This window comes from Amblyomma maculatum, chromosome 3, assembly GCF_055883805.1.
Source record: "Amblyomma maculatum isolate TAMU_Amacu chromosome 3, ASM5588380v1, whole genome shotgun sequence".
In the NCBI taxonomy this organism is placed as follows: domain Eukaryota; kingdom Metazoa; phylum Arthropoda; class Arachnida; order Ixodida; family Ixodidae; genus Amblyomma; species Amblyomma maculatum.
In genome coordinates, this window is record NC_139346.1 from 29376574 (window position 1) to 29400592 (window position 24019).

General features: G+C 45.8%; 2 protein-coding genes across 2 annotated transcripts in view; one reads left to right on the plus strand and one right to left on the minus strand.

Moving 5' to 3' along the window:
* Positions 1-2252: 2252 nt before the first annotated feature.
* LOC146194422 (uncharacterized) lies at positions 2253-16084 on the plus strand. Its single transcript, XM_084596553.1, has 2 exons — positions 2253-3084; positions 16062-16084. The coding sequence occupies exons 1-2, from the start codon at positions 2253-2255 to the stop codon at positions 16082-16084; spliced, it is 855 nt and encodes a 284-aa protein (XP_084452679.1).
* A 90-nt stretch (positions 16085-16174) lies between these two features.
* The window catches only part of LOC146194423 (testis-specific serine/threonine-protein kinase 2-like), a 57971-nt gene continuing 50126 nt past the window's right edge, over positions 16175-24019 (minus strand). Inside the window, exon 4 of the mRNA XM_084596554.1 lies at positions 16175-16348. Coding sequence (XP_084452680.1) covers positions 16175-16348 — 174 coding nt within the window. The remainder of the gene's footprint in view (positions 16349-24019) is intronic.

The following is a 24019-nucleotide window of genomic DNA, read 5'->3' on the forward strand; positions in this document are numbered from 1 at the left end:
CGGCTGCTCCTGCTGCCGGCCGCTGATCACAACGGGCCTACTATGCTGGCCAATTGCTTCACACGGCTGTACCTCCCGAGTCAGTCTGCGAAAGAACAAGAGTCTGGCACTCTGCAGCGTAGATTTGAGTGAAAATAATATACATGTTTAGTGTGTCAGAAGAGGCAAAATTAAACTTTATGCACACTGTCAGCCTTCTCATGCTGCTATAAAATAGCGTAAACAGTTAAACCACGCATTCATAAATACCGTATTTCAAGAACCTAAGCTGTAAACATAAAGTGAGATAAGGGGCACGTCATTATACATGAAAGTGAGAAGCCAACACTCGGCGAGGCCAAGCAAAGCCTCGCCAACTGCTGGCTTCTCTCCTTCAGCTTTAAAAAGAAAAGAAAATATGGCGGAGCTTGTAAACGACAAACGTGTTCAGCCTCAAATATCAAACAAAGACCAAATTTTCAGTCGAGATCTCAGCATTTATATTAAGTACGTTACCAGAGAATCAAGTGACACGTTCAGGTGACTATCAAGTTTCATAAAAATGGCACGTTTCTGTGAGATAATACGTCGCAATAATAAGGGAGAGACAAAATGCATGCAAACGCCAAGGGGCAATCAGAACGACACGCAACAGGAGCGACGGCATACCTTCCAGCATACCTTCCTCAGTTAAAACGTAACGTCATCCCGTAACAGGGCCATATATATATCACACGAGCAGGGTGGCCATGTTGTGACATCATCTGGTAACACGAATACCCTCCATGGGTAGGTATGTAAACGATAACGCCATGAGCAGCTCTATTCATGGCATGTGGGGCTCGTGGCGCCGCAGCGGCCTTGGGTGAAAATTTAGCTTAATGCCCTAGGAATACATAGAAGCGAAAGTTTTCAAAACAGTTTTTTTTTTTTAATTTCGCGGTGCATCTGTCAGGTCTTTTTTGGATTGAGAGCAGCCATGAACATAAAACGCTATTTTAGACGCACAGTATCTTTAAAAATGGAAGTGGCTTATCTCGGCTGTGCCAGGATATACATAGCGAAAAGAAAATTTCCTAGGCTAAGCTTGCTGTAGTCATGGATGCTTAGCAATGAGAGACTTAGGGTATACAAAGCTTTTATCCATCTGTCTTGGCAGAGACGAATACTGCCCGGTAGTATGCGAAGTAGCATTCAGCGGTCCCAATTCTGTCTATACAGTATTTAGATTTGGTAGAGTCTCCAAACGCAAAATCTCATACGTTGGATTAATCACTGATGTCAAGTCCATATGGTGCCACACTCTCTCCCACACACTGCACATGTTCAAACGTATTGTTTGCAAAGTCTGCTTCAAAGTCTGGGTCGCAGATGCACATTCGGAAGGCACGAATGGCGTGATCAGTCATACGACGTGACCTCGCATCCTTTTCTGTTGGTTCCCGTTGACTGAACTCTTCCGTAGGCCCCATTTCGGCTGTTATGCGCCGTCTATTACGCTCGGAAATCTGGCATCACCGTTTGGCAAGCCGATCTTCTTTCTTTTCGGGCGTCTCCGCTGCATTATTAGACTTCTTACGCTACACCGCGAAACCTTTGGGGGGCGCGGGGGGTCAGATGGGACAGCGGCTAATAGAAACACTTGTAAACCACACATATATAGCGCTACATTTTCATGTTTCACAGAGCACCAGAAGGAGTGGACAGGCGTTGAACGTTGGCGAGAGTTTTGAAGAAATATGTGATAAATTACATTAAGTCATTCTGTGGAGAAAATATTTTTAAAACGCCGCTGCATATATATGCAGTGAAGCCGTACACACCGCAGCCAGGCTGCTCTTTATCCGCTGCGTGTCTTTCCGAATCCCGCAAGCTTTTCTTGCAGCCTGATGTGCTATCATGTGCAGTGAATTAGTTTAATAATAACAGTCGTGAAAGGTGTGCAGCCTGCAGAACTAAGTTCGAAAAGAACTTCTGAAACTGCATGAAAAAGGAAAGAGAGAGAATGGCCAGCTGTAACAGAGGGCGGAATAGGAGACGCTATTTGTGCACGCACGACGCCAGCGCCCGCGGACACTTTTGCAAGCAGATGGAGCCTTTTCGTCGTCTGCTGCTGCGTTCAGCTTAAGTGATTCTTTAATTGACTTCTACTAAAATGCTTGTATGATTTTAATGACAGTTTATAAAAGGGAATATAGCCTACCGCTACGCCATCAAGCAGCGGTGGCGTAGCACTTCTACTTCCGGCCACCGGCGTGTACGGACGCAGAAGCATGAGCTCCGGCGGAGCGGCGTTTGCGGCCCAGGCCGGCCGCGGAGACAGGTTTTTTGACGCTTCGGCTGACGAGTATCAGGTGATTCTGCCAAGTTTGCCAACCGGGCGCATTGTGCTTAATACTGTTTTCATGCATGGCAATGTGAAGGCTCGACCGTACCGAGTTGAAGACTTCAGGGACGCGTTGGTTCGTCTTGGATTGCTCCCAGAGGTGGTCGCCCTGGGGGCGTACCAAATGAACCACGTTTGGGCAGTGACGTTTAAAGACGCCGAGGCCACACGTAAGCTGCTCGCTGTCAGTGATGTGAAAGTGAAGGACCATCGCTGTGTAATCGTCGACCCCAACGACCAGGGCGTCCGGTTAAAGATTCACTGGCTGTTGCATGGCGTTCCTGACGAAGACGTGCGAGCCGCACTGTTGCCGTATGGGACGGTGTCTGACATCGCAAGGGAAAGGTGGCGCGCACAAGGCGTCACCGACAAAGGGTCAACTACGCGCACCGTGTGCCTAAAGCTGAAGACAGGGGTGAAAATTGACGACATCACACACCAGCTGCGAGTTGCCGGTGAGCCAGCGCTCGTCGTCGTTCCGGGCAGGGCTCCCCTGTGCCTTCGCTGCAAGACGACGGGTCACATCCGGAAGGAGTGCCAGGTTCCGCGCTGCGCTCGTTGTCGTCGTTTCGGCCACGACGAACCGCAGTGTGTAAAGACGTATGCAAACTTCGCAGGACCCGTGAGGAACGACGACATGTCGGAACACCTCATGGACGAGGCGGATGCGGAAGAAGCAGCTAAGGAGACAGGCACCAACCAGCTCAGCAGAAACAACGGTCACTCCCCCCTCCCCAAACGCGGACGAGGTCAAGGAGCAGGGTGTCAAGAATTTGCAAGCGTTTTCCGTCGGCGTCGCGGCCGCTAAGGTGGCCAGCAGCAGCAACTCAACTGGGGACACGGAGGTCAGTCACAACACAGTATTCACGAGACAGACAGCATGGTCGAATCTGAGGCAGCGAACTCGGCAGCGGTAGCGAAGCGGACACACGACGACACGGAGGACCGAACACCAGGTCACGAGAACGCAGATGTCGAAGGACCGCCGACAAAGACTTCCGCGGCGGTACGGCGGGCGTCCTTTCGGCCTAGGCCGAACTTGTTAGAGAAAAGAGGGGTGGCTGCACCGCTCCCACCTCAGACTTAACACCTGCCACCATGGAGGGGTGCTCGGCCACAAACATCACTAAAGGTATGACCATGCTCCCGGGTATTCGTTCATCAGCAATGATTTGTCTAGACAAAGCCGTTAGATTCGCGACTATTAATGTTCGAGGGCTCGCAGCAAGGCGCAAGCAAAATCAACTGTTTCGTCTGGTTAGCGAGCTGGAGCTAGACGTCATCGCGATTCAGGAAACTAAAGTTGATGGTGAAGAAGAAACCGGGAGAATGGTTAGCCTTTTTACTTCAAGATACAATGCCGTTGTAAGTCATGCAGTTGGAGCAGCGGCTGGTTGTGTGCTCTTTGTGCGTCAGTGCCTTGGTGTCAAAATTCAAGCGGTCACGACTTGTGCGTATGGCCGCTTCGTTGTTTGCGATCTCGTGCTGTATTCATACGAATGGCGCATCATTTGTGTTTATGCACCGAACAGCGTTGGCGAAAGGCGCGATTTCTTTGAAGGTATTCGTCAGTATTGCAACTCTGAAAGGCTAACTGTGAAAATGGGAGACTTCAATTGTGTACTCTCCGCATCAGATAAAACGAGTAGAAGGCCGCATAGTGATGCCAGCATCTGTGTTCTCGCAGAATTGGTAAATGAGTTTAACCTTGTTGATGGGGCTGGATGTCTGGAGGGTGGACGAACTGCTCAGTTCACTCATTTCCAGGCTTCTAGCCACGCTCAACTCGATAGGATGTACATATCTCTTGATCTGGTGCCTGTATGCCACGAATACCACGTTAAGCCAGTATCGTTCAGCGATCACTACTTGGTCACCGTCACTATCGCTGAGAACAAAACTAAAAGTCAAGGATTTGACTGGCAAATGTGGAAGTTAAACTCAAAATTATTATCTGATGACAGTTTCCAAGCCGACGTTGAAAGGCATATAGCAAATATGAATGACAAAGGCGTAACAAAGTTAGGGGCTAAATGGAGGTTTTTAAACAGAATGTCAAAATGACAGCATTGGAAAGATCCAGCGCTATAGCCAGACAAGAAAGGGCCGAAGGAAGGTCCCTTCACGTGAATCTACAGCGTCTAATCGATGTGGAAAGCAATAACCCCGGTTTGTTCATAGACGACATACGAGTCCTTAAGGGCAAGTTTGAACTACTCGACGCTGACCGATATCGCGGTGCCCTTGTCAGAGCTAGAGCCGAGCGGCTGATAAGCGGGGAAGGTCCGACAAAAAGGGCGTTAGGCACAGAAAAGTGGCACGCTCGAAGGAATCCGATAGATAAAATTGAATACCAAGGGACCATTACCAACGAAAAGAAAGAAATCCAGCAAGCTTTCTTCGAGCATTATCGTCAGCAGTTCGCACGGCGTGCAGTTGATATCGAGAGTTTCAAGAGAGTTTATTTACCTTTAATGCCACAAATCGACGAAAAGACAAGTGTGCTAGAGACCCCCATCACGGAGGACGAAGTGAAATGCGCTGTTGGGAATTTGAACCCCGGCAAATCGCCTGGGCCTGATGGACTTAGCGCCGCATTTTATAAAGCTTTCCAGGATTTTCTCTTGCCGGTACTGGAAAAAGTGTATAATGAAGCATATGAGCTTAATGTGCTGCCGCCGTCCTTTGCATCTTCTCATACTGTGCTAATTCCCAAAACGGAGGACCGAGGTCAATTACGCAGTGTTACCTCTTACCGGCCGATTAGTTTAACCAATGTCGACTATAAAATTTTTATGAAAATACTAGCTAAAAGACTGCAAACAGTTATTAAAGATATTGTTGGAGACCACCAAACGTGCGGTATTAAAGACAGGTTCATTTTTACGAACATTCACATCGCGAGGGCCATTCTTGAATGTTGCGATGCTGGTGGACTTGGAGTAGCAATGCTCCAAATAGATCTTGAAAAGGCTTTTGATAGAGTGCCCCACGACTTGCTTTTGTGTATATTAGACTATGTCAAGGTCGGATGCGTCATCAGAGAAGGAGTGGCTATGGCTTACAGTGCTTGTACAACTAGGCTAATTGTGAACAAATCTGTCGGTGACAGTATTGCTGTCCAACGCTCAGTTCGTCAAGGTTGCCCTCTTTCACCTCTTCTCTTTTGTATCTATCTTGAACTTTTATGTTTAAGCATTATCAAGCATGAGAAAATGCGGGGCTTCAAGCTGCATCAAGCAGAAGTGAAGCTTTTGGCTTATGCCGATGATGTCGCAATGTTTTGTGTAGACTACGAAAGCATCGTAGAAGTTGTGAAAACTGTAAAAGATTTTTGCGCTGTAAGCGGCAGTGCTGTTAACTGGGGCAATTGCCTGGGCTTCTGGCACGGTGACTGGCCAGCGACCCCAGGCATTTTTGCTAACATGAAATTCGTTACCAACCCTGTCAGCTACCTTGGTGCCCCTCTTGAATCGTATCGGGACAGTGACCCATACTGGAAAAACCAAGTCGGTGAATTGAAGGATAGAGTGGACAAATGGAATGAATGGCAGTGGTCGGTGTTTGCTAAGGCCACGATTTGTAATTTGTTTTTAGTGACAAAAGTTTGGTATGTGCTTCAAGTGTTATATTGTTCAAGAGCTAATGTCCAAAAGATGCATCGTATCTTTGCCGTCTTTGTGTGGGGGTCTTCGTGGGAACGGACAAGTCGGACAACCTTCCGCCGGGTGAAGGACGGCGGGCTTGGTTTGGCACATCTGTTTCTGCGCCAGTTAATCAATCGTTTCATGTTTTTGAGGAATGTGAAAAATCCATTTCTTCGTACGGTCTGTCAGTTACGCCTGGGTCAAATTCTCCCGGGAATTGTCGTTTCTTCTGACCGCATGTCAGGAGGTGTCCACGGGTATCTAAGGGAAGTGGTCTTAGCGTACAGGTTCTTGATGGTGCGGTTTACTTTAGGCTATTTGTGGAGTGTAAACCGGAAAAAACTGTATAAAGACTTGTGCGATGTGGTGCTTCCAGAACCGTTGTACAGAGCTGTGTACTCGTCCACAGGGGGCAAAAATATTCTTAAAAGAGTGAAGAGGATGATGGTGCCGGCAGGGGTGAAAACGTTCTTTTTTAAGCTGCACACTGGAATATTGGAGGTAAAGAAATGGAAGGAACAGAAAGGGCTTTTTGTACCCTGGGGTGTCCACTGCATAATATGCAGGAAAGAGGAGACGATTGAACACGTGTTTCTCGAATGCTGGGATGCCGTATTTTTATGGGACGTGCTCCAGAGGACGCTTAAAAAGGAACTACCCATAAGCCCACATGGTATCCGATTCTTGCCAGTAGGAACGAACAATGATACACCGTTGGATCTTTTGATGCTACTGGCTCTCCACAGCATATGAAAAATCAGAATGGCTGTAGAGCACGGTGATGTCGATGAACGTTCAGCGAGACAGCTCTTTAGAGAGAGCATACGGGCATATGTGGACGAACAGAAAGCTTTAAAACTAGAGCCAGAATGGTTAGTTAGTTTTGAAGGGTTGTCACATATGAGGGATTTTTAATGCGACAACTTCAGCTAAGGAAGGCTGAAGCTTTAGGTCAATGCTTGATCTTTTATTTTGTCATGTTATTGATGTCACATGTGTCTTTTTTTCTGTACGTCCTCGGTCAGGAAATAAAGAAAAAAAAAGCAGCGGTGGCGTAGCGGTAGAACATCCGCCTCGCATGCAAGAGGACCGGGGTTCCAATCCCTGTGCCGCGCAATTCTCCACCGGATGAAAAAAGAAATCCGCGTGTTGATGGAATTGCATAAACAGGTTTGGAGTGCGACCTGATGCCGGTGAACACCTCCGGCAACGCACTCCCTCACCAGAACAGGAGTTGGCCACCCTGGTGCAGTAATTGGCCGCAACCTCCTATGATAAGCTCCATAAAACCCCGGCCCTCAGTCACCAGCGGCTGCGGAACAACTGATCACGGCGGCGGTCAGAACTGTGACGCAGCAGGGGGTGCTAGAAAGCCTGGTTCCGCTGGACAGGCCGCCATTGGAAACTGACCCTGGCAACGTTTAATGCTAGAACCCTAGATAGTGAAGCTAGCTTAGCAGTGCTGTTAGAGGAAGTAGAGGGCATGCAATAGGATGTCATAGGGCTTAGTGAGGTTAGGAGGCCGAATGAGGCATATACTGTACTGAAGGATGGGCATGTACTGTGTTATCGAGGCTTACCAGAGAGGCGACAACTAGGAGTAGGTTTCCTTGTCAAGAACTATATAGCGGGCAATATAGATGAATTCTATAGTATTAATGAGAGGGTTGCGGGTATCGTAATTAGGCTTAATAAGCGGTATAAACTGAAGGTTGTACAGTCCTATACACCTACATGTAGTTATGATGACCAGGCAGTTGAAAGCTTCTATGAAGATGTAGAATCGGCAATGCGAAAAGTAAAGACGCAGTACACTGTACTAATGGGCGACTTCAATGCCAAGGTAGGGAAAAAACAGGCAGGAGACAAGGCAGTAGGTGACTGTGGCATTGGTTCTAGGAATAGCAGGGGGGAGTTACTAGTTGAGTTTGCAGAGCGCAATAACTTACGAATCATGAATACCTTATTCAGCAAACGGAAGAACCGGAAATGGACATGGAAAAGTCCTAACGGAGAGACTAAAAATGAAATCGGCTTCATAATGTGTACAACCCCCGCCATTATGCAAGATGTAGAGGTAATCGGGAAAGTGCGATGCAGTGACCACAGGATGGTGAGGTCCCGAATTAGCCTAAATCTAAAGATGGAACGTAACAGATTAGTAAGAAAGAAACCCATCAACGAATTAGCGGTGAGGGGGAGGGCAGAAGAGTTCAGGATCTCGCTACAGAATAGGTTTTCAGCTCTAACTGAGGATGGCGACATTACCCTAGAGGCAAGGAACAATAATTTCAGAGATATCATTACTGAGTGCGCGGTAGAAGTAGGCGGTAGGATAGTTAGAGAGGATACCGGCAAGCTGTCTAAGGAGACGAAAGATTTCATTAAGAAACGCCAGAGTATGAAAGCTTCCAATCCAACAGACTAGATCGAATTGGCCGAGATATCAAAGAATCAATAAGAGCAAGGTGGCCGATATAAGGAAGTATAAAACGGAGAAAATTGAGCATGCTGTAAAGAACGGGGGAAGCCTTAAAGCGGTAAAGAAGAAATTGGGCATAGGCAAAAACGAGATGTATGCGATAAGGGACAAAGCGGGCAACGTTATCACTAATATGGAAAAGATAGTCAAAGTAGCCGAGGAGTTCTATAGAGATCTCTACAGTAGCCAAAGTAGTCAGGACCGTAATGAAATTGGCGGTAGGGAAAAACAGTCAGACGTTCCACCAGTGACGAAGGACGAGGTCAAGAAAGCACTAGAAACTATGAAAAGGGGGAAATCAGCTGGAAAGGATCAGATAACTACAGATTTGCTGAAGGACGGGGGGGATATCGTGCTAGAAAAACTGGCCACCCTGTACACGCAGTGCCTGGTGTCATCGACGGTACCGGAACCATGGAAGAATGCAAACATTATTCTCATTCACAAGAAAGGGGACTCTAAGGACCTTAAAAATTACAGACCAATCAGCTTATTGTTTGTTACGTATAAGGTATTTACTAAGGTAATCGCTAATAGAACCAGGACAACCTTAGACTGCAATCAAGCAAAGGAACAAGCAGGGTTTTGGAAACGGTACTCTCCTATCGATCATATCCATACCATCAATCAGGTGATAGAAAAATGCTCGAAATATAACCAGCCTTATACATAGCAATGATTGATTACGAAAAAGCATTTGACTCAGTTGAAACCACGGCGGTGATGCAGGCATTGCGAAATCAGGTGGTAGACGAGCCGTACGTGAAAGTGCTGGAAGATATATATAGTGGCTGCACAGCAACCATAGTTCTGCATAAAGAAAGTAACAAAATTCCCATAAAGAAAGGTGTTAGGCAAGGAGACACAATCTCCCCAGTACTATTCACAGCTTGTTTAGAGGAAGTATTCAGAGACTTGGAATGGGAGCAGTTAGGGATAAGGGCAGATGGAGAATACCTCAGTAATCTGCGATTTGCTGATGACATTGCCTTGCTAAGCAACTCGGGGGATGAACTGCAAATAATTATTGATGACCTAGACAGCAAAAGTAGAAAGGTAGGCTTGAAAATTAATATGCAGAAGACTAAGGTAATGTTCAACAGCCTCAGGAAGGAACAGCAGTTTACATTAGGTAGCGAAATACTGGAGGTAGTAGGCGAATATGTCTACTTAGGACAGGTAGTAACCGCAGATCCGGACCACGAAAAGGAAATTACAAGAAGAATACGATTGGGATGGAGCGCATTTGGCAAGCACTCGCAGATTATGATGATGCGGATGATACCACTTTAATGGCAGAAAGTGAAGTGGAACTCAAGAGACTTCTCACGCGCGTACAAGAAGAGAGTGAGAAGTTTGGGCTTAAACTGAACATTAAAAAGACGAAGATCATGGCGTCTTGCCCTATCAAGTCCTGGAGCATCAATGGACAAGTAATGGAAGCTGTGACAGATTTTCTGTTCTTGGGCGCCAAGATTACCTCGGAAGGAGACTGCAGCCATGAAATTAGGAGACGCCTGCTTCTGGGAAAGAGAGCAATGGTTAGCCTTGACCGCCTAGTAAAGAGCAGAGACATTAGTCTGCCAACCAAGATCCGTATAACCCGTGCTATGGTCTTTCCAGTTGTGATGTATGGATGCGAGATTTGGACTGTGAAAAAGGCTGACCGCCGAAGAATTGACGCGTTTGAATTGTGGTGCTGGCGAAGACTCTTAAGAGTTCCTTGGACTGCCAGAAGATCAAATCAGTCGATATTAACGACGGTAAACCCTTACTGCTCATTGGAGGGTCAAATTCTAAAGTTAAAGCTCAGCTACTTTGGTCATCTGATGAGAAGAGAGGAGTCGCTGGAGAAATATTTTATGTTGGGAAAGGTTGAGGGTCGCCGGAGAAGGGGTAGGCAGCGAACGCGATGGTTAGATGGCATTCTCGAGGCATTGCAGATGAAGCTATGTGATGTTAAGAAGATAGTGAGAGACCGGAAAGCATGGCGTGACATGGTCCATAGGGTCACGAAGAGTTGGACACGACTGAGCGCCTGAACTGAACGCAGATTATGACTAGCAGCCTACCGGTATCGCTCAAGAGGAAAGTATACAACAGTTGCATCTTGCCTGTACTCACCTATGGGTCTGAAACGTGAAGGCTAACCAAGAGAGTTCTACTTAAGTTGAGAACAACCCAGAGGGCTATGGAACGAAAAATGGTAGGGGTAACATTAAGAGATAGTAAGCGTGTAGAGTGGGTCAGAGAAATAACTCAAGTTACCGACATTCTAGTAGAAATTAAGAAGAAGAAATGGACATGGGCAGGACATGTAGTGCGAAGAGAGGATAACCGGTGGTCGCTGAGGGTAACAAACTGGATTCCAAGGGAAGGAAAGCGTAGCAGGGGGCGGCAGAAAGTTAGGTGGGCGGATGAGATTAAGAAGTTCGCAGGGGTCAAGTGGATGCAGCTAGCACAGAACCGGGTTAAGTGGAGAAATATGGGAGGGGCCTTCGCCCTGCAGTGGGTATAATCAGGCTGATGATGATGATGATGATGATGATGATGATGATAGCCTAGTTGGGAACGTAGCATGTCGGAGAGCGCGAGAAGCTGTCGCTACTGTGAAAAGCACTCAGCGAACAGTCAATTTTAAGGTGTATATCGGTCTTTACAATCCCATCTCTTGAGGCACATGAAAAACTGAGCCCCACTATGGTAATACAGTGGTTAGGGTACTCCATTACTGTCTCGGCCGCGGCGCCCGTTTTTCGATGGAGGCGAAAAGTGACCGAGTGCTGCGCGATATCAATGCACGTAAAAGAACCTCAGGCGATCGAAATTTTCAGATTCCTTCACTACGGCGGCTCTCATAGGCTGAGATGCTTTGAGAAGTAAAGCCCACAAAACCTTAAAAATTGAATCGCTTGAAAATGGCGTAGCATGTGCTGTCACTTTTTCTGTGAAACATCAGCTAACTTCTAACCATCTGCCTTGTTTATTGAGGCCCTTCTAAACCGAGAAATTGTTTTGGTAATTTTTCCTTGTATGTCTTTCTATGAGCCGTGCTCCCTACTTACATCCTCAAACTTTTCGCGATTTTAAAGTATGCTCCGCGTCTGTGATGAGGTTTCATAATGTCACAATGTGTGGCACGATGTTAATAGCTAGTCCGCAACGAGAGTCCACATAATAGGCGCACGGTCAAATAAGAAACCTGCTTTAAATATTTTTGTTTCATGTATTCGTATCGGCGCTAAGTCTTCTTTTCACCACAGTTGGCTCAGCCTGGCGACAGCACCGCTACAGCAACTTGCTTACGTCACAGATTGATGTTGGCATATATCTACGAAATTTTACTTTCTTTTGTCTCAGTGAGCTGTACACATTTATTTAGTGCACTTTAAGTTCACAGAGCGGCAGCGAATAAGGCACGCCCAGCGCCGCAACGAAAGAGTTTTGGTTTCCTCGCCACAATGGGGGGGAAGGCTGTCGCGATCAGCGCTAAGCAAAGACAAGGTTGCTCCGTGTAAATATTAGGATTGATCCTCCAGGGCAATGAGTAAAAGTGAGAGGTCATAAAGAAGCTCGAGTATCACACGATACAGACAGGGCTTATTAGGTGCACAGCAGTCAAGTACAGAGCCTGAAATTGAGAAAGTTCATGACTATAGTAAAGAGATATGTGATTATCTGAACAGTCTAAGTGACACCATACGTGAATATTAAAGCGAGGGAGAGGATAGACGTCCTCATATGTAAATGCATAAACAGAGCATAGGGCTACCATGTCTACCTGAACGGAGCGACTGCTTTCTTTCGGCGTACGGAATATTTGGATAGAGTTAGCTGAGACGGTTAAAGACTCTCATATAGAGATTCATTTCGATGAATACGGTCAGGATAATTCTTGGAATCCTAGAAATAAACCCAAAGAAAGCGTTGAGAAAGACAGTGGACATACAGTGAGATCAGGAACGCCCCAGTAGGGCCCTCACTCCATAAACATATCCGTCCGGAGTTAATAAAAAATGGGAGGGAAGAGAACTGGGGTCTTCGAACAAGGTTCCGTAACAATGGAAGATAATGAGCTAACCTATGGAGATGTGGCCGGAGGACAATTTTGGGCGACAGTGGATCGGTCGTAAACGACCGAGAAGTGCCAGTCTCCACTGCAGCTTTCCGTAGACGCAATATAGAGGCTGCGGAGGAAGTGGATATTGCTTCAGCTTGCCAGGAACCAAAGCAGAATTCATCAGAAGCAATAGTTAGACTGTCATTCAAAATTTTAAAAATGACATAATCTCGCCACAGGAGACAGATGCTTAGCCAACATCCCCTGAACAGGAAGATTCAAATAAACGACACCCACGCACACTGCAATCCCTGGCAACGAGGCCGCTCGTGAGCTAACTGAGCAATCTTTTTTCGGGCAGCCTTGGGACCTCTCGACGACTGGGGTAATGAGGAGCGGTTGCTAAATTATAAGGAAATAATCAACCGTTATTGATTGCCGCGTTCGCTGGTACCCACGGTAGATCCAAAATTTAAGAACAAAGAAGCTGCTGCACGGAGGCGCTTGCAAACTAATACGCATTTGAATCCAGTGTTTGCGTACCTTACGTACCCTAAGAGGAGACAACATGATAGATGCGGTCATTGCGGAGCGAGAGGAACCCATGACTAGATAATATGGAAATGCCCAAAATCTCCCGGGTTGGGAAAATAATAGCTAAACGCGGGAAGAACTTTCCATGACAATCTGGTGGAAGCTACGGAGCCGAAACGCCCCAGCTCCCTCCGCGGAAGAATATAGTGCCTCCAGAAATTCCGCAGGTGATGCTCTGGAATGCTATACCATTACGGAACTATTAACCTTAATATTGTATCAGGCGTATACTACAGTACTAACCAGTACAGCGTGAGTTTATTACGTAGCGCCCATGTAAATAGCTGCGCGGCCTGTCTATAATCTAGCAAGGTGCAAGCAGCGTACGCGGGGCTGGGTGGGACGCGTCTGCCGCTTTTCTCCGCCCATTTCTGCTCGCGTTGTTAACAAGTCCGTAACGCAGGTCTGTTTTTGACAACGTTCGTCGTACGCGCCTTTGATTACTCGCGACTTTATCTTCATAAGCCATCAGCAGCCTAAAGGAACATGTTGCTGCTTAGTGGGAGCCAAGAAAACTGTTAAGCTGAACACGCATTGGCTCCGGGAACTCGGAACTACATGCTGCAGTAATACAGGGAAGCCCCGCCCCTGTAGCTTTGTCTTCATTGTCATAGAACGTTGTCCCCGAGCATAGCAGAGAGCACTTCGAGACCCTAAGCTATATAGCGAAACATCGTCCAGCTGGCAGAGGAGGCTGCTATTGACCAAGGCCTACCAGGCAGCTTTTAATGTGGCGGCCCATGTCTCCCAGACCAGCATGAAGTGATCGGCGTTTCTGGCGGTTGGTTGGTTGGTTGGTTCACAGGAAGGGAAAGGCGCAGTATCTGTCACACTTGCTCTGTGGACACCTGAACCGCGCCGTAAGGGAAGGGAGGAAGGTGGAAGTGAAAGTGAAAAGAGAGAAAGGGGAGCCGTAGTGGAGGGCTACGGAGTAATTTCGACCACCTGGGGATCTTTAACGTGCGCTGACATCGCACAGCACACGGACGCCACTTCGTTTCGCCTTCATCGAAACGAAACGAAGTGGTGGCAATGAAGTTTTTCAATCAAGCGGTCTATGTGCAGCAGACCCCGCCGAAACCTCGGTCCCGGCGTCCGTGCTGCTTCTTTCATTGGCGCTTCCTCGAACGCCGGACGATGCTGCAAGCGTTTTGAAATGTTGCCGGCGTCAATACGACGAAGCGTCCCATTCGCATGAAACTACGTTGCCACGCCTTAAATTTCAAGTATCTAGAACACAGTTGAGGCATAACAATGACGCAGCACGTTTTGACGATGCACACCGACTCATAGCGTGAGCAAAAACGACTTAGCATTCTGACACCTTTGAACGCATTTTTTTTTTACTTTTTTCAATCGTTTCGATTGACCAATAAAGTCACTGAACTTTATATCATCATATGTTTTCGTTATAAACATTTTAACACCTTTGAATCTCCTTTTGAACAGGGTGGAAATTGGGGCTGGTTGGTGCATGATCTGTCGCTAAAAACAGCGGTAACACGAGACGAAGCAGAGAGAGGGGACATGACGCTCAAATGTTCTTTTTTCAATTATTTAAAGCTATATATATTATAACTAGCGTAAACCACCATTCGCTTTTACTTATGAACATTTTGACCCCTTTGAATCCCCTTGTTCCCATGTTTATTTGTTGACTTATTTCAATTAACTTCTCTCTTCAACTGGCCATAGGGTTTTCTTGGCAGGAAATACTGGAGTGGGTTGCCATTACCTTCTCCAGTGAATCACATTTTGTCAGAACTCTCTGCCGTGACCTGTCTATCTTGGGTGGCGGCGTGACATGGTCCATAGGGTCACGAAGAGTCGGACACGACTGAACGCCTGAACTGAACTGAACTGTCTCTTCAACATTTTAAAATGTTATAATCAGCATCATCAAGTATTGGCTTTCCTTGTGAGCATCTCACTTGTTTGAACCTCCCTTTTTCCTACTTTTTCATTTTTCATTTCCTTAATTCAACATTTAATAAAATATCTACATTTCTACATTACTCGTCATCACGTATCGCAGACCAATAGATCAACAACAGCTAGAACCACATATTGCCATGATACAATTGTTTTACGCAACCCCCGATTCTTTCTGAGGTACAAAGCCGACAACTATTATCACGTGGGTGGTTTTCCTGCCGAACGACCTGTATAATCGAGCTGAGGTTAATATCAGGGCCCTACATGTTTACTAGGATATAGAGAACAAAAAGCCTAGGCTTGAGGGAATACCCAATATAGAAAGGGGTTTCAAAATGAGCACGAGGTGCGCAGTTACAGATGTGCTATGGTGACCGCGCACGCCAAGATCATAAAAACTGAGCAGCGAAGTATATGGAGCGTTTATACTTACTTTATTATGTGCGGCACCTATGTTCGATTCGAGGTGATGTACGCAAGCAAAGCAGTTTTTTTTTCGGCACTGATTAATTTGCTTCGTGCTCATTTGCTTATATGAACTATCTCAAAATCGCCCGTTCATAATATCATAATATTCGCACTCGCATTCAGGCAGTTTCTCCGAGGTGCGAGTACTTTGTCTCACGTTAGCAAAACTGGCGATTCTGTGGGAAAGGTGAGCCTCAGTAAGCTTTGCATGCATTGAGATTGCTCTTTTTTTTTGGGGGGGGGGGGAGGGGGGTTAGCATAAAGACTTCACATTGTGTTTGTTAATTTGCAGGGTAAACGGGATGCAGCTTTTATTTCCGCATAATAATTTATAGCTTGGAATGAATTTTCCGATCTTATGAGTTTCGTTTGTTTTTGAAAGCCAAGCTTATCACGACTGATAACGAATTTGAATATATCTTGTATAAATTTTTAACGTAAGTTTGAAACACAAATATTGAGCACTACTAAGTCTTTGATAATTTTGTGTTCCAAATTATACGCTTACAGACAATTTCCTGCTGGTTGCCTAAGCAAATATCTGCACTTCTGATGAACCATCATTTAAATCTAACCTTCCAGACACACCCCTACAGTAAGAAAATTCCGCTGCGTTTGGCTCCTCACGTGTTTGTATGATCCGGGAAGAGGAACAGCCACGGATGCCTCATCACCACCATGATAGTCGCTCGTAGCGTGGTCACCGGCTCCATCAGAAGGCGCACCAGGCTCCGATACTGATGCGTGCAGTTGATGTATTCAGGGAAACGAATAGCGCGGTTCATCTGCAGGCGTACCTGCGGTGATTGAGACGCTTTCTGTAGTTGTTGAGCGATGTGTAATTGTTTGTCAGCCACTCCACGACGACTTGGATTCATTCCCCGGGCAGCACAAACTTTGTGCCCAGTGTTGGTACTACGTTGGCCCAAGAATGTGATGCCTGGGTCCAAGCTATGAATTACCACTAGTATGTGTAGTTAATAAAGCAACCTTTTACTGGTGTTTAGGAAGTATATACACCAAGTTCGTATTTTGTTTCCTTCTAAAACAGCGCACATAAAACACGAAACACAGAGAAGAGCAGGACGGATAAGAGCGCACTAGCAACTGATACGTGGTCGAAGAAACACCTCTCACTCGGTACTCATACGCCAGGAAACTCAACACGTGTCTAAAACATAAACCCAAATCCAAAAAATGACGTAGTTGTGCTACGAACATATGGAACAACCCCCCACTAGTAGAAAAAAAAGGAATATAAAACCATAGTGTGACCGGAGCAAACAATCGGTACATGAGATAAGCGAAAACTGGATGAGTGTGCTGCAAATATAGCTATCAGCTATCCAGTAATCTGCGTTCTTTCTCTAGCAATAATACCGATACAGAACCAGCGCACAAGTCGTCACCTGCGGCGATTATGTTCCAGGCCTCCAATATTTCTCTGTCAATTATTTGCCTTCCGCGCCCGATGATGCTTGCCGCTCCCTTGTTGGGCACCCGCTTGCCCTCGCAGTCCTTGCATATTTGGCAGTACAGAGGACCATGAGCGGTCCTTAATGATGTAGCGTGGTCGCGCAGACTCCCGTTCACGCATTTCCCCGTCTGTCTCACGTAAATACCGCCTCAGCTAAGGGGAATGCCATACACGACACCCTTTGCACTATGAACAAACCTATTCTGGTGGTTTACCCCCCAGGAAGCTTTTTTTGTGTGCCCGTCATCAGCGAGCCTGCACAGCTTGGAAAGCTTATGCGGAGCGGAAAACACAAGACGAAAATCCGCCTTCTCGGCTACCTTCATAAGATTATGTGACACCCTGTGCATGTAGGGTATCACCTCCAAGGCCTGTTTGGAAGGATTCTGTTGCTGAGTGCACGGTTCGCCTACCGGTTTTTTCCTCTTTCGGCAGCCCTTCCGTAATGACTCAGACACGACACTAGTTAGGTCCAACGGTTCTGTGTTAATAAATTACTAGGTGTTTTATGTGCGCTGTTTCAGATAGATCGCTACCAACTAGCCCAAATTTCGACATTACTGAACTGTATTTTGTTTCGTACTCATTTTGTGGTACTTATTACTCAGTTTACCGCGTATTTCTTCAACTGCGCGACTGTTCAGTAAAAGACGTGGTGCAAAGGTGCTGTCTTGCAGCGTGTCATTAATTGCAACTCCTCGCAGAGTTCATGGCCAAACCGTATAACCACTGCATCCTGTATAATATCGCCTGACAGGTAATCAGGTTTTCAATGCGAGTAGCGCGGGCACATCAGAAGCAGTTTGCAGTTTATTTTGTGCATTTTGCGGGGGGCCCTATGGACACGAAGGCTGTGCTCATGAAGGCTCATGACGCTTGCTTCAGGCTCCCCGACGCATCGCAGTAAAGAGGATGCCTGGCATATAATCAGCTTCCTGACGACCAGTACGCCACAGTCTCCTTCACCAGTTACTTATCATGGCGCACACTCCGCGCATCTCCACCCGGCTTGAGTGCAGCACAGTCCTTCCTAGTGGCGTAACATGGCGCCTGTATAAAGTGATAGCTTATTGTCGGTAAGGACAATAAGCTTTTAGCCTAAGCAGGGATGGACAGGAGTTATCTCACCAGGAAGAAACCACAGGTGATAGGGGTACAAATAAATTTAGTCGTTATTTTTTAGTAATATTATCAGAGGAGTGCGTTTATTATTTGCAAAATAGGCTGGAATGTATGAAAGCCAGGAACAGTAAGAGTAAGGCTTGTCTCAGAAGCAGCCCTCGCGAAAATTCATCTCGTCCCTCTCTTCCAGATGCGCAACGCCGAGCAGCGAAGCATAATGGGTGTAACAAGTGTCCCTGGGGCAGATGACGCTCGTCTTCGAGCTAGTCGAGAAGATTTGGAATAGCTGTATTTCATTCGTGCCACGTCCAGCTGAGTCTCCCGCGAGCAGCGATTTGTCATGTTACTTCAGTGATAACGTACGTTACTTCACTCAACTGACTTGGAACAATAAAGGGTCCAGCGTATTGCCACAAGAACTTCAATACAGTTCGCGGCATTGAAATGGCGTCGAAATCCAAACCAAATCTCCGGTTCGTAAGTGACTGCAGCATGGGCTGCATAATATCTAACCCTAATACGGAGTTTAATCAATCAATCAATCAAGTTTATTTTGAATGAGCAAAAAAGGCGGCGGGAGAAAAAGCTGCACTGTTTGCAGCTTGACGAGGCTCCAGCCGCCAATACAGTAGACACTTGAACAACGTAGACAGTTGCGTGAAAAGAGGTGAACAGTGTTAGTAAATAGTTTTTCCACTACACAAAGCTATTTCAGGGGGAACAAATAAAAAACTAAATTTTGTATCACAATCTTACAAGGCATACACAGTGTCACAAGAACATCTCTAAAACACTCTTTTATGGCATCGACAGGAAGTATATTTGATTTCGATTTAGGGAATTGAGTATGTATGGTAACATGTTTTATTCTTTGCCTTCTGTACATTGTGCGGGAAAAGGGAATAAATATTGTTTTCTTACATCTGACGAGTATGTATTCGTATTTTGCATCAGATCTGACAAGTTTATAAATTTGTCTAATTTGCCTTCAACAGCAGAATTGCTTGTCCTTAAAAGGCTATAATTGTGCATGTTCTCAATTTTTAGTGTCATGTTTATTGAAAAGTGGCCTTTTATGTTCAGGAAAAGTATTTTCCGCAATGAAAATAGCCATCTTTTAGATCATAGTTAGTCTGTTTACGTACAACTTAGTTGTATTCCCCCACACCAATAGGCCGTACCATAGCTGGGAGTTGAGAAGAGCCTCAAAAAGCTTCCTCATTATTCCTGGTAGGTTGTGTCGGTTCGAATTCAGCAGGCCTACGACCTTGCTTAATTTGCGCGAGAAAATTAACATGCTTATTCCAAGTCGTGTGCTCGCAGAAAAAACATCGAGAATTTTTACAGATTTTTCAAGTTCAATTGTGTAGGCATAGAAAACTATTGCTCATCATCATCATCATCATTATTTAAACTATACCCACTGCAGGGTGAAGCCTCTCCCATACTCCTCCAATTCACCCGGTCTTATGCTCGCTGCATCCATTTTACCCCTGCAGACTTCTTAACCTGCAATAGAATTTTTTTGCGGGCAAGTTGGTTCATTGCAGATAAAAATGTAAACTGCGCGAAAAACGGGACAATAGGCGAAGGAACACAAACACGACAGCACCTGATCCGCCCAACTAACATCTTACCGCCTCTCCTACGCTTTCCTTCCCTTGAAATCCAATTTCTTACCCTAAACGACCATCGATAATCCTCTCTACACACTGCATGCCCTGCCAATTCCCATTTCTTCTTCTTGATTTCCACTAGGATCTCATTCACACCAGTTGTTTCGCTCACCCAATCTGCGCGCTTCCTATCGCTTAACATTACACCGACCAATTTTTGTTCCACAGTCCTCTACATTGTCTTCAGCTTAAGTAGAACCCTTTTCATTAGCCTCCACGTTTCAGCCCCATATGCGAACACAGGTAAGATGCCACTGTCGTATACTTTCCTCTTGAGAGACCGCGGTAAGCTCCTAGTCGTAACCTGCGAATACTTGCCATATTCGCTGCATCCCAATATTATTCTAGTTATTTCTCTTTCATAGTCTGCATCTGCAGTTACTACAGTGCCTTAAAGGGGCCCACAAACACCTCCCGAGCATTGCTCGCAAACTGTCGCTAGGTTATGCTGCGATACACATCTGAACGTAATAAAACACGTCTACGCGCAGCACAGGTCCCGCAATCCTATTCGAAGGTTCGCGCTCTCTTTCCTTCCACTTTTGCGGTCCCTCGCCTCCTCCGTGCAACGCGTGTACGTACACGCGTTTTCGAATGACTATTGGTCCGCTTCTTTGCGACGTCACGCATCCATGAAACTACCACTCATGCCAAAATAATTGTAATACGCTTAACTTTTAGTTACCAGGAAATAAACTTAGAATGTTTTGTAGACAGAAACATTTTTTGAAAGCTTTTTTCCTGGCACTTCCGGTGTCACGCAGGCACCGCGGTAACCACGGTAACCACGGCGCGGTCGCGCACGGCGACTGACCTCGTTTCCGTTCCCTGCGGGGCGCTTTCCGCCTGTGTATGCTCTCGTTTCTTGTGTCTCCCATGCGAAATGGACTTCGAAATCGGCTTACCGGTCTCCAGCATTAGGTCTGTGCCTTAAATGCCGTGCCCCAATGCTCCGCGCCGTACGTAGTGGAGCAAAATTTCGGAGGCAACCGCTCCGTTCCCGTGTCCACCAAAGCAAAATACGCACCTCTGATCGAGTGAAGGCGACAACATACGCTGGTAAATAAGTAATGTGTTTACTAGCCTGAATATAGCGCACAGATAAACGACGGTTTCACGGGTGCAATGAGTTAGTCATTGTTGTGATGTATCAGTACTATGGCGGCTTTTAAAATCCTACCGCTTCAACTGTTGACTTGATTGCATCAAACTTGTTTTGTCACGTAGTAAGTTTGTAGCGTATGAACGTTTGTCTTATAGTAAATTAGCTAAGACAACTGTACCTACCTGGCTCGGCCATGCGCGATTCGCGAACTCTTGGTATCATGTGCCGGCGTTGGCAGCTTTCGGCCCCTGATACTGGCGCAGATTGCGGGTTCGCATTGTACGCAGCAGCAACGAATTAAGCACCCTTACCTAACTTACTGCGAGCAAATAAAAGTTACCGCAATATCAAAGCTCCGTGTGCAGTTTCACCACAAACTACTGAGCGGTTAGGCCGGCGAGATACAAGACGCCGCGGTAAACACGTATTAGGATTCGTATGCTGTATCTGCCCCTTGCAAGGTTTCACATGACGTGCAGTGATGAGGAGGCACCGAAGAAACAAAGAAAACAACTTTATTTCGAGAGAAGGCCTACAGCATTTCTCTAGATAAGTCCTAGAGCATATTCCATTATGTCCTGAGGCAGTAAACAATTGACGTTATTAAAAAAAAAACTTCTCTCCGCAGCGAAGCGTTGTGCTTTCTTAGTCGCTCAGCATTATAAATGAGCCCTAAGAAAGCAGTATTATATCGCGCACATATTAATAATAAGCGCATGTACACTGTTGTTTTGTAACTGTGGACCTTATCGGATGGGGAACAGCGAGCCTGTGAAAAGAGAGATGTGACATGGTCACTTGTGAAGTCGGCACACTTTAATTACTTCCATTTACTTCCAGCTTGACCTCAAGAAGCTGAACAACTCTGATCGGCATAATTATTCGCTATCTAGCTTTACACACACCCTGAACCCACAGTTGCTCTGTCTTTCCTACTTTTTGTTTCAAGCGGCAGCTTTGATGAAATACTTGAAGGGCCTGCGAGCGGTCGCACACCATGTGGAGTTGCCGCGATAAGCAAACAGCAACATATTTTGTGCACACGTTTGCTTGGCCGCAGCCAGAAGCGAAACACAGAGACATGGGTACAAGACTGCACTCACTACGACAAAAAAAGTCATATGAAACTGCGCTCCAGCTATTGTTAGTCGCAGCAAACATATTGAAGCAATTGTTTTGGCTCCAGCGGCCAATGCTGTGCCTCGCTGATGCCAGTCTGTTGAGCATTTGGGTTAAGTATACTGACAGTTGTGCTGTGCAATTGAATAGTCATGATGAAGCACAAATCTGTGCCTGTGTGCAGCAATTAGTTCTTCTTTTGATGGTCTTTAATGGGCATTAGTCATAAGGTGGCGCTCTGAAGCTATGCTTGCAGCTGAGTCTCTGTGTGAAGAGCACTCAGACCGTTTCTCAGCATCCTGGAGGAGCCTCTGGACGTACGCTGCGTGAAATAGTCATCGTGATTACAACAGTTCACTTAATTTTTTGTGTAGTAATATAAGTAAAACGAAGTTTTAACTTACAAAAAGTATGCTCCATTTTCACTGGAGCGGCACTGAAATGTCATTTTCTTGGTTTTGCCATTTTCACTTTCCAGCCGTCCTCTCCTTTCTTTTTCTGTGCCTGGAGCTTAGACGAATTTTCATTGAATTTAATAATAGCCAGATGTGACCTAAAAAGAAGGTAACTATGAATTAATTTCTCATACTTCGGAAAAAATGTGTTTTTTGGTTGCAAATTATGACAAGTAGAGGCTACTATAAGAAACCATTATGCATTATATTCACATCACTGCAGTAGAGATTGCTTCTGTTTTAACTTCTATATCCAGCACCTTTAATCAAATTAAGAATGTGATGCAATGATCTTCCAGCAGCAAAATGAATGTATGACATTGGCTATACAACTTCATATCGTGGATAACCCGTGTTCCCCCTCCCTGCTCTTGTGTTCTAGCGATCATCATTAGTCCAAGTGATCAAGTGAACCTTGAGCATTCTTTCAGTTTCAATACATTAGCTTCGGGACATTCGAGATGGTTCTAGAGGGGTCGGAAACTTGCGCTGATAACTTCCAGTTCTTTAAAAACTACCTTTGTCTTGGGACTGCACTAAGATGAGGAGCACATAAGAGAGATGAGGTGTTTTTCCAGCCAGCCCTTCATGCTTGCCCTCAACTTTGTGTCATTGCAGTGTCTCAGCTCATGTCATTTCTGTCTGTATGTATTCCTGGTGCACTGTTCTTTATCTCATCCCATCTGCCTATTCTAATATAACAGCAATGACTTTCAATGAGGACCCTTGGTGGCCTGTGCAGTACGTATATAGCCTCCTGTCTCACTTTTTCCATGGAAGGGGATTACAGAATGGCTTGTGCTACCATTCTACCAAATATGCTTTTACCATATTATATGAAGCATGCTTGAATGTCAGAAGTGTGCGGTGCAGTCTCCTCCAAATGTATGATAACTACCTTTGACATGGCAGTGTTCCAGGTTTCGAAAAGAAAGACACAAGATAAGTTCAGCTAATTTTACAGCAGTGTATTTACTATCAGGGTGGAAGGATTGTGGCAGCTGGCTCATAAGGTGCTTTGGGAGCCTACTTTATGCAGAAGTTGAGATTGAGTTACGTAGTGGGCACTTTTTTTTGGCAGATGTCAGGGTCGACTCCTGTGAATCGCAATTGTAGAGTCTCATTTTACCTGGCCTGATAACATGAGAGCTTCAGATCAAGCACTGTACTAAGGAGACTGAAGTCAAGCCCAAATTCCATTAAAAGAAGGCGCCAAATGCGTCCAGTAACACAGCAGCTTCCCCCTCCTCACATTAAAAAAACAAAAAAACCCTTTGAACTCCTTTTCTCTAAACCTCAGCACTATACCATGAGTGAGACTGTTTTGAGGTGCTTGAAACTGGTCACAAAGCAATTTTTCACCCCTCCAGGGCTACTCCATAGCACGAACTAAAAGCGATCTGTTTAGTTGCAAGTTCCAATGGGCTGCTTAGCAAGTTGAAGAATCAAAAGGAGCAAAAGGAAATGGAGCAAATGTTATGAACTTCTGTTTTTCTTTTTCGCACTGTGTTCTA

Excerpts from the sequence above, each read along its gene's own strand:
- LOC146194422 (XM_084596553.1), top strand. The coding sequence starts at position 2,253 with ATGAGCTCCGGCGGAGCGGCGTTTGCGGCCCAGGCCGGCCGCGGAGAC. Across the intron at positions 3,085-16,061 it reads CCAGCTCAGCAGAAACAACG|ACAATTTCCTGCTGGTTGCC; the intron begins GTCACTCCCCCC and ends ATACGCTTACAG.